General features: G+C 35.7%; 1 protein-coding gene across 1 annotated transcript in view; it reads left to right on the forward strand.

The window, feature by feature from the left end:
• The window catches only part of cntnap1 (contactin associated protein 1), a 29,297-nt gene extending 18,612 nt beyond the window's left edge, over window positions 1–10,685 (forward strand). Inside the window, exons 16-24 of the mRNA XM_051887457.1 lie at window positions 466–639; window positions 756–974; window positions 1,057–1,296; window positions 2,655–2,897; window positions 2,971–3,098; window positions 3,190–3,283; window positions 4,646–4,876; window positions 5,483–5,527; window positions 6,746–10,685. Coding sequence (XP_051743417.1) covers window positions 466–639; window positions 756–974; window positions 1,057–1,296; window positions 2,655–2,897; window positions 2,971–3,098; window positions 3,190–3,283; window positions 4,646–4,876; window positions 5,483–5,527; window positions 6,746–6,945 — 1,574 coding nt within the window. The 3' untranslated portion in view covers window positions 6,946–10,685. The remainder of the gene's footprint in view (window positions 1–465; window positions 640–755; window positions 975–1,056; window positions 1,297–2,654; window positions 2,898–2,970; window positions 3,099–3,189; window positions 3,284–4,645; window positions 4,877–5,482; window positions 5,528–6,745) is intronic.
• Window positions 10,686–11,031: the final 346 nt, after the last annotated feature.

Genomic DNA, 11,031 nt, shown 5'->3' on the forward strand with positions numbered 1-11,031 from the left:
TTTGTCACTTCCCTGAAATACGACCAATAGGAGTGTTTACTAATGTTGCTCCCCTATCGACAACAGGACACTTTCATTTTAATGCATTGTACCCTTTTAGTCGTTAATAAAAAAAAATGAGTTTTGCTAAATGGAAATAGGACAAATGGTGTCCACACATTGCATTTAAATGAACGCGCATTTTGATTGGTAACGACAGTCATACGTCATTTCATGACGACAGACGTAACACGACACGGTCATGATTTTTATTTCCAGCTAGAGGGCACATGACTTTAAAACGTAAATATAGGTCGTATTAAGGTGGTTGAAAAACGACCTATAGGGTCGTTTTTTTTTTGGAGGACAGTCTCGATGGTTATGATTATTTTAATGGCTCACTCTACATTATCCTCCTAAATACATGTATATTTACTTTTACCAAATAAAGCACTGTTATATGTTAATGAGAAATCTTTCTCTTAGGGAGTATCTGGAACACCATAGCTTTCACCAAACCCACCTATCTGACGTTCCCCACCTTCAAGCCCGGCACCAGTGCTGACATTACATTCCACTTCAGGACCTACCGTACTAACGGAGTGTTTGTGGAGAGCTCCGACGACCACCTCCGTAATTTCTTACGAATTGAACTCAATTGTGAGTGTCGTTTCCATGGCCGTGGCATTGTGAATACCATGGTGAATCTTAAAACTATATGGCATATATAGTGATTCTGATATCTCCTTCATCAGTTTCTCCTTAAATTTTCACAGCTACAACTGAGGTGGTATTCATTTTCATGGTGGGTGATGGAATTAGAAACGTGACCCTGCGCTCTCCTAAACCGCTCAACGATAATGAGTGGCACTATGTAGAAGCTGAAATTAATGTTAAATTGGCTCGACTAAAAGTTGATTTCTTCCCTCCGGCCATACACAAGTTCCCAGGGCAGACCTACATCACAATGAAGTTCACACAACCCCTGCTCGTAGGTAAGAATCACACAGCTGGAGTTTATGTGAAAACATTGCTTCAAGCAGTTGATACAAAAACATACCATCCATTTGTATTCAGGTGCAGCCAATCACACCTTAAGGCCTTTCCTGGGTTGTTTGCGTGGGCTGAGGATGAACGGGGTCCCTGTGGATTTAGAGGGGAAGGTTGACGAGATGGCTGGGATACGCAGGAACTGCACTGGAGCGTGTCTGAATGCCTCCATACCATGTCGAAACGGAGGCCAGTGCATTGATGGGTACGCTTCATACGCCTGTGACTGCAATAACACAGCCTTCGATGGCTATTACTGTCATTTAGGTGAGTTAACGCAAATTTGCATATGTATGTGCTCTCGCACAATCACGCTGGTTCAAATTGACATGGTGCAATACAGACTACAGATGTTTCCTAATAAGCATATGCAAATTTAAAGTGATATCTTTTTATCTTCAGCTGGGGAAAGACTAATTATTACAAACGCATTAAATTTTATGAGATTTAAAAGATTAAAACAGATTCAAGTGCAGGATAATAAATGGAGGAACAAACAAACTGGTGCCTCTGAGAACATGTTAAAGAGAGAGTCAATGCCTGAATCGAGAGTGACAGACTTTGGCTTTAGTTTCCACTCTCCATTTCAAGCCTCTAAATCCAGAGCTGATTTAGGCTAACAGGGATTTGTCTGTTCTGTGAATTAATATGCTTTTTTTGGATGATCTGTGTGGGAATATTTAAAACTTTGGCTAAGAGCTGAATTGTGTTTTACAATAAACCATAATTTACTCGCCAGCAGGATTCGTAGTGGTTGAATGTTCATTCAACAGAAGGTCGAATCCAAGAGTAAATTACATATTTAGTAGGGCTGTCAAAGTTATTGTATTAATGTATGCAGCTAAATAACTAAGCATCCTCTTTTTTTAATGGATGCAGAGAGTATGCAATTTTGGATGTAGCCAGTCACGTTTATTTGGCGAATAAATAAACGAATGAATGAATGAATGAATGAATGAATGAATGAATGAATGAATGAATGAAACCAGTTGATTTAAAGATTCAATGACTCATTGCTGAAGAACAATTGAGTTTGAACTGATTGAGTGAATCATTTAAATGACTTACTCATAAGCTCACTTGTCGCCACCTACTGGCATAAAAATTGACAGAAAAGTATCACTTTAAAATCCCCACAAAAAAACAAAAAAAAAATGTAAAAAGTGGTAATGCTGTTGAACTGGAACACGCTTGACCAATCGGATTTGAGGACCGGATTTTTTTTTTATTTAAGATATATAGATAAGGATATTAATGCAACTGCATACATTATTTAGTTTTTCTCTACATTTGTGTTATGTTTCCTTAAAAAGTAACTGATACACAAAAAAATATTATATTAATTGCTATCAAATATTTGAATTGTTTGACAGCCCTAATATTACAATTTAAAGACCAAATCCCACAGAGGTCAGAATAAAAACCTCTTGTACTACAATATTCTAATCTAATCCTACATTCCTAGGTATGATGGATTGCCAGTGATGAGACTATTCAAGTCTTATGATGTGTTATGAAAATTTCTCTATTATGTCTATTTGATTTTTTATAAAAAGTTAAATCAGCATGTGGGAGGGGTACCCATAAACAAAAGTATTATCTCTGCTTGTGTCACATCCTTTTAGATATCGGGGCATTCTTTGACGTGGGAGCGTGGCTGCGGTATGACATCCGCAAAGAGCCCATTTCCTTTGACGCATGGTGGGCGAACTTCTGGATAGAGCCTCACTGGCACAACTTCACTCTCGGCTACAACACGACAACGGATGACATAGAGTTCAGCTTCAGCACTCTACAGGCCCCAGCTGTGCTCCTGTATATCAGCTCCTTCGGCAATGATTACATCGCTGTCTTGCTCAAGAAAGATGGTAAACACACATACACAGTCACACCAGAGTATACAAACCATTAGCTTTAGCACTGATGTCACTTCCTTTGCAGGCACTCTGTCGCTGAGATACCGACTTGGGATAATAAGCTACAAATTTAAGTTGACTGACAGAAACATGGCCGATGGCTTTCCTCATTTTGTCAACATCACTCGACACAACTACACAGTATGGACACAGGTAGGATCTCAAACTAGATCTGACATGTCTTTTACTGTTATTAGCATACCAAAAGCACACTGTTTGTATTTGTATTTGCACCTGGATCTAGGTGGACTACATGGATCCGTGGATTGAGAAGTTAATACCAGGAGAGATTCCCAGATTTGACTCACCAAAGTCTATATTCTTGGGTAGAGTCATGGGTAAGACAAGCATTTTTATCTTAAAGGTACTATGTAACTTTTTCGGACTCAAGCGGTTAAAAAAAAAACTGCATGCATTTTGCGGAAGAACATTGTTTTGGTTGTGCTTCGGTTCTGCGTGACTGTGCGGATGAATAAGGTTATTTTACTGCTCATAAAACATTCATTACTAGGCTTAAGAGATATAACCAGTTTAGATGGAAAGGATCTCAAGCTGACTAGCTGAAGTCATTACTGCAGCTATAGCCATGAATAGATACGGTAATTCCTTGAAAATAAATTCCAGTACAGCGCAAAAACAACCATAATGAAACAGCCCTTCACAATAGATAATTCTTTACAATCAACTCTGTAAGAGAGCTACATATGGCAATTTATCTGTTCAATAAAATATATTACTCACCTGTTGAGTAATAAAAACACCATCTCCACATTGCTTTTACAACATTTCAAATCCCTCACTATCTCTGAAAAGCCAAGCCAATGTTGATTCTTGTTTTATTACAAGCTCTGATGGTTCTCTTTTTGCCAGCAGACTGATGCCCAGAGGTTCAAGATTTAGCTGCTTCATATCAACCTTTCTCTCTCGTTGTGACAACTAACCTATGCTACTCCCACACCATACACGTGTCAAAGTAGAGATGGGAGAAATGAAGCTTTTCAAAGCTTCGAATCAACTGAACCAATTGCTTCGCAAAATGATTCATGCCTGCTGGTCAGAACAATGTAAATGCAACAAAAACTCATGCCAAACACACATAAAAACAGCTTTTTCAAATCAATTGCAAATGTTTTATTGAAATTATAATCTATCAGATACAATTAACTAACCATCTAATACCATTAAATATTAAGTGTCTGTATAATATGTATTCTTTTATCAATTTTCAGGGCTTGTTTTGTTTGTTCTATGGATGGGTCAGCTAACAGAGATTTATTAACTACTATTATTCCTTTTAATTATACAAATACCTCATTATAATGTCTACAAATGTATAAAACTCATCAGAGATCAAGTAATAGACACTTATTAGACACTTAATATTCAAGCACCCATCACTGTGTCAAAGTAGCCGGAGCAACTTTTCTCTATTTACGAATATGACAAAACACGCATGTGCAAGTGATGTATGTACGCAATTTCCTGTGAAAACCATACTGTCAGGTCTAAAATATAAACACTTTTACTATAGTGAATCTGGGTATGACAAAAACACGTTTCGGAAGAAGGATCACATATTGACTTTTGTTAATTTTGAACAAAAAAAGTTACATAGTGCACCTTTAACTTGTTGCCTGTGAATGAAAAGTTGCATTTACTAGATAAAGAGTAGATTGATTTGTTTTCTGGTCTTTTCGTAGAGGTGGGAGGTGTAGACTACGAAATTCAGAGGCACAACAGTCCAGGTTTTATGGGCTGTATATCAGGGGTCCGCTATAATATCTTTGCCCCACTGAAGGCCTACTTCCGACCCAATGTAACCAATCCACCCGTGACGACTCAAGGCTATGTGGTGGAGTCTAACTGTGGGGCGTTTCCCCCCGTCTTAGGATATGTCCCTTGGGAGGATGACCCCTGGTTCACTGGCCTGTGTAAGACTACATATCCTGACATCACATGAATGCTTAACATACACTACTGTTCACGTTTGTGATCAGAAAGATATTTTTTAAAGAAATTAATACTTTTATTCATCAAGGATGCATTAAATTGATCAAAAGGAACAATAAAGACACTTATAATTAAAAAAAAAAAAAAAAAAAAATCCCATTTCGAAGAAATGCTGTTCTTTTTAACTTTCTAGTCATCAGATAATCCTGATTAAAAGAAAGGGTTTTCAACACTGATAATAAGAAATGTTTCTTATTATCACATTGAGAAGCAAATCATCATATTAGAATGATTTCCAATGGATCATGTGACACTGAAGACTGGAGTAATGATGTTGAAAATTCAGCTTTAAATTGTAATAATATTTCACAATATTTCTGTTTTTACTGTATTTTGATCAAATAAATGCAGTCTTGGTGAGCATAAGAGTTTTATATAAAAAACTTACAGATCCCAATCTTTTGAATGGTAGTGTAAGTAAATAATAGTAGGATGAAATTTGGTACATTTCTATTCTTACAGTATGTTATAGTGGTTGTACTTTTCATTGTGATTGAATGTTGTTTTTAATTTTTTTTTTTTTTTAGTCTTTTATTACATTCATGATGATGTTACCCCACCTTGGATGACACGTAAGTTTACAGTCACACAGTTTATTATCTTGTTTTAAATAATATTTAGCACTATTTTCCGAACACCTCTTATACCTGTTGCTTACTGTCACATTTCCACCATCCTCTCAATAAAAGTGACAAAAAAACAATTTCTGTTAAAAGTACAATTCTATATTCTGTTCTCCATGTTTTTTTTCTTTTTGTCTTATATTTCCTTTCAGCCAGTCTTGCAAATTATGCTGATCTTCTCTGTTTGTGAAGCTAAAACCTATTTTTAAAATCCTCTTAATTTGCAGAACATAGGATTAGGGAACATTCATGGGAATATAAGCTTCTGCATAAAGCCGAGCTTCTGCACATGACAAAAACGTATCGCAGTGATAAAGTGTCATAAGGATAAGGATAATATATTGTATATAGAATAAGGTGTAATATGCATCAGATCTTTACAAATGACCATGACAATGCTATATATGTTACTGTTACATTAGTATTTTATATTCATTTCATTGCTGTAAATGTTACAGAACCTCTTTTATAATACTAACAAGATCATTTTGAGACTAAAGACCAATCAAAACAAAGACAATTTTTTAAATTGAACACTTCACTTTTAAAAGATTTATCAGTATCCTTGCTCATTTTTTTGCAATCATCCTTTGTTGCTTAACTCAAATCCTCTTCTTCTCTGTCTGATTGTCATCTCTTTTCCAGGATAAACAAGACTTGTTTCTCCTACACACCCACACTCTTAATCCTGTGCCAGCGGGTGCAGATCTCACAGCAGAATATAAATAGAAGAAACAATAGAAGAGTCTTCATGCAGCTCTTTTCCATAATAACAACAATTCATATATAGTGACCATGTCAAAATGACTAGAACATCAAAAAAAAAAAAGTTACTATCATAAAAGTAATATATATGAATTGAGTTGCATTAAAATTCTCCATTTGTGTTCCACAGAAAAGCATACAGATTTGGAACGACATGAAAGTAAATGATGGCAGAATTTTCATTTTTTGGGTGAACTATCCCTTTAAAGCTTATGAGTAAAGCTTATGTGGGCCGACAGTCAGCAGTCGCTCATGTGAATTCTGCAACATGATACAAATTATGTTTAAGCCATCATTTGCAGACAGCTCAGCTAGAACACCATAAGAGTATTAAGCTTAATGCTAACGACTGCTCTCTCTATGTGTATGTGTGTGTGTGTTTGTGTGTCTTTTTCTCCACAGTAATCGTGACCGTGTCTCTGATGTTGCTCTTCCTGATCCTGTACGGCCTCTACATTTACCTGTACAGGTATAAAGGCAGTTACCACACTAATGAACCGAAGCAGCTGGAGTCCCCCAGCTCTTCTCGGCCCCTCACTGATACTCTGCGCAAGGAGAGAAAGAACCTGCCGGAAATACAGGAGGAAAGTCCCAATGAATAACACACAACTACAGACTGAGGGATGTCTGGAAGAAAAGAGAGGAGTAATGGTGATTATGAGGGAGGTAAAAAGACTGAGGAATGAATTGCAAAGGTGATTTTTTTTAATGTATTTTTTTGCCTTTATGGTAATGTAACTGTATATTTATTTTTCTGTCCCATTATTTTTACAGTGTAATCTGATATTTGGTGCTTTTGGCAGGGTTCAAAATAAGCAGGCTATTGACAATTTACCATCTGATCAATGAGCACTGGCAGTGCGGGCTGACTGAAGTGCCTCAGCAACATTACAGGAAACTTTTAAAGACTGATCCAGGGTTCCCACAGTCATAGAGACCTGGAAATATCAGGGAATTTTAGAATTGTGATTTCCAGGCCTGTAAAAACGTATTAGAAATGAATATAATCATGGAAAAGTCATGGAAATTTGTGTTGAAAATGAATATTCTTTATAGTTATGCCCACCCATCTCAACAATATTTCAGTTTTGAAATATTTTTCATATTTTTTTTTTTTTTACAACACCCATTTCATTTTTAAAAATCAAGAATGATTGGAAATGTCACAAAAACAAAAACAAAACAAAAAAAATCTCTCCGTATAGCTAATGTAAATCTTTCTAGTTGTGCTGAAATTCACTTTTTGTGACTAGGACTGGCTAGAAATGTCATGGATATTGAAAAAAATCTGGAAATTTCTGTAGTCAGCATAAATCTTTCTAGCTATGTCCATCTCAAAAATATTTTATTGGTTGAAAATTCACTTAAAATGATTTAAAAATAAATAAAATACAACTAAAATAAATAATATAATAAAAAATCTGTATTATAAAATGACTGGAAAAATTGAAAATGCATTTGTCTGATGTTGTGGGAACCCTGTATATAATAAGTGAAATCTTTTTGGCTCATTATTGTGTACTGGCAAAAGTAGTGTAGATTTACTGTAAGCGTTTTTCATAGTCATGCTGTTGTGTTAATGAGAGAATCTGCACAAAATGCACAACAACCTTCAAAGTTTTGAAGATGTAGATATGTTTACACATATCTGTTTTATCATCACTGAAAAACTTCATTAACATATAGTATGGAGGAATTTGCTCAGACATAGCTAATGGTATTTAAGTATATGTTTTATACTACTGCCTAAATTCGGTCGCGGCGCTTATAAGAGATGGAGAGTCAAATGGCATTGAATGGCTTCAGCTTCTTTACAGCACAATGATGTGCTGAACAATAACCTATATGGGGAAATATTATTACTGTGGCATTTTAAAAACTGCAGAAAGGTGTTTTTGTGATAGTAGCCATATTGCATATTGCTTGTGAACAACAATGAGGTGTAACATTTATGAAGATTAGGACATTTTTGTGAAATTGGATCCATGAAAGGTCTACAAAGAAAAGTTTCTTGACTAAAGGCCAATGGTCGATGTGTAACCATCTGCCCAAGCATCAGACATGAACACGGTGTGTTGTACTGTATGTCTCAGGGTTGGTAACAGTGATGGCATTGGATAGAGAGTTACAGTACGTGTTCTTCTCACTGCTGCTACAGCAACACACACCAGCCTTTTCAAGCCATTCTCTAGGCATTTTGACACTGAACTTCTAAATGACCTATAATGAAGAAATCTCTTTATATTTCACAAACCCAATGCAGGCAGGAATAATTTTGTATTGTGTCAGATGAGAATCATCCCACAGATCAGAGATTAAGCTGTTTTCCTCCTCGTGTCTTCTGTCTGTTGAAGAGAATTCTTCCTATAGGCCAAAGCAAACTGATACAGTTTTTTTATAATAGTGTACAGTCATACTTCTGTTCAGTTTACACAATATTCATGTCACGGGATTGATAAAAAAAGTGTTTTAGAACAGTGATTCCCAACCAGGAAAAACAGAAAAAGAAAAACTTACTGGAATTAATATCTTTTTTCCTCCCAGTGTTTTTTTTAAAGGAAAGAAAACATTTTGTAATGTGTGCATGTTTTACATGTATGTATGTATTTATTTATTTATTTATTTATATTTATGTGGTTGATTTTGCATTCATAGCACATTTTTTCTTCAAAATTAGTTTTTTTCTTCAGTAAAAATAATAATGGGGTACTTCAGCCTTATTGATGGGCCTATCAGGTACACAAGACAAAAAAAAAAGTTTGGAAAACTGTTCTAGACAGACTTTTATAGTGTGGATCTTCTGCTGCCTGAATGTATTTACTTGTAGTTGTGGGGCCTCATTTATAAAATGTTGCGCAGAAACCGTCCTAAATTTGATCTTACGATCATTTCTCAGATGTGCGTATGTGTGATTCATAGAATGAACGTACACACAGAAAACAAGCGTACGCCTCTCTTTTAGATGTGAAATCTATAAATTGCAAATGATCTTGAACTTGCGCGAGCTGAATGGTTTCAGTTCTCCGCATTGTAAACGACACCTAATTAATGTCATTTACATATAAAAGATCACCAGTCATCGCCCAAATCCTTGGCGAGCAGCAAGAATAGCTTAGATTTTCAAAAACCTGTAGTAATATGACAAGGAAAAGTGCGTACGTCTGCTATGTCTGTTTTCCATGTCAAAGACCGTTTTTATAAATATGAGCATTGCCGTGGATTTAAGCATACGCACACTCTAAGATCAAATCTGTGCGTACGCATACTTTATAAATGAGGCACGTGGAGTCTACAATCTATAGGACCTATATATTAATCAGAAAAAGGTGAACAGACTTGTTTTAGCTTTGGATCAATAACTCAATGACAGAAACACTAAAATACCATCTTTAGAATATAGGGGAACAGCAAACTTAACATGTTCTAATATCATAAATTGCAATCTGGTTGTTTAAGGTAGTTCAAAATGAGACCATCTAGAGTTTGGACAGAAATAGTCATAAAGTAGCTGATATTTTTGCACGAGGTCACCTTTGAAAGCTTTCTTAGCATGAAACACTGAGAAGTTCAGCACAAGTCTGGTTGTTGTGCTCGAGAGGCTTTCACACATCACAGACTGACGTCTGTGGATGGAAGATGCCCTTGTATAAAGTCATGTTTTTTTTATAAATTCATTCATGCATTTGCTGTATGCCACCATTATTGCTGCTGCTGCTACTTAGCTGTTTTGACTGTGGTTTTACTCAGAGCTTAGATCACTTCCATCATCTTTCCAGATGTAAAACGAGCTAATAAAACAAAAAAGCAAATAAGGTAGAACACATATATTATCTTTAGAAGCTATGCATTTTGCATGACTACTGCACTTTTCATCGAAATGCAATAAGAAAAAGAAGAATCTGCTGCTTCCAGTGCCAGGCACATGTTCTTGAGTCTTTCTTTAAAAGAGCCATAAGAGCTTTCATCAAAGAGATTGCATAATATTCACCCACAGATTATGCTGTTTATGTATATGTATAAAAAAAGTGTACTTCTCTTTTTATCATGCTAATTTGTATAAAAAGGTAGGCAAGTGAGAGTATTTTGAATAGATGAGTGTTGAATGGATAAGTTCAGCTTTAACCTCTTAACCTCATGACCTCTGCCAGGTTTCTAAACCTCCTCTTTTGTCTCTTCTGTTATTCTTTTTTTTTTTTTTTTTTTTTAATGTATCCCTCATTCTTTTACTTATTCCCTTCCATCATCCTCTAAACCAGTGGAATATAGACTTTCAATTCATTTTTACTTTGAAAAGAGTCTTGAAAGAAGAATGAAATGCTATTAAATTGCACAGGGACAAACACCTTTCAAAGTCTCCTCATACTTGACATTTACTTAAAAAATTTATAGTGAGTATAAATGATTACACCAGATTGTGGTAGTTTTCAAATGAATGTTCATGTGAAATGAGAAGAGAGCGGATGGTATATTCAACACTAGCTGTGTGATGTATGTTTGTGTAAATGAGGTATTGTGCGTCGTCCCTGTCAATGGTTTTACCAGCTGCAGCTAATAGGAACGTTACCTCACTGACATACATTTGACTGAATGTTTGAAGAAAACCATATCACTTATCATGTGGAGGTCCGTTTGTTTCATTTGGAGAAATGTATCACTTAATATGCGACCTTGATCCATTTTACATGTAA

The sequence above is a fragment of the Ctenopharyngodon idella genome, chromosome 3 (assembly GCF_019924925.1).
Source record: "Ctenopharyngodon idella isolate HZGC_01 chromosome 3, HZGC01, whole genome shotgun sequence".
Taxonomy (NCBI): Eukaryota; Metazoa; Chordata; class Actinopteri; order Cypriniformes; family Xenocyprididae; genus Ctenopharyngodon; species Ctenopharyngodon idella.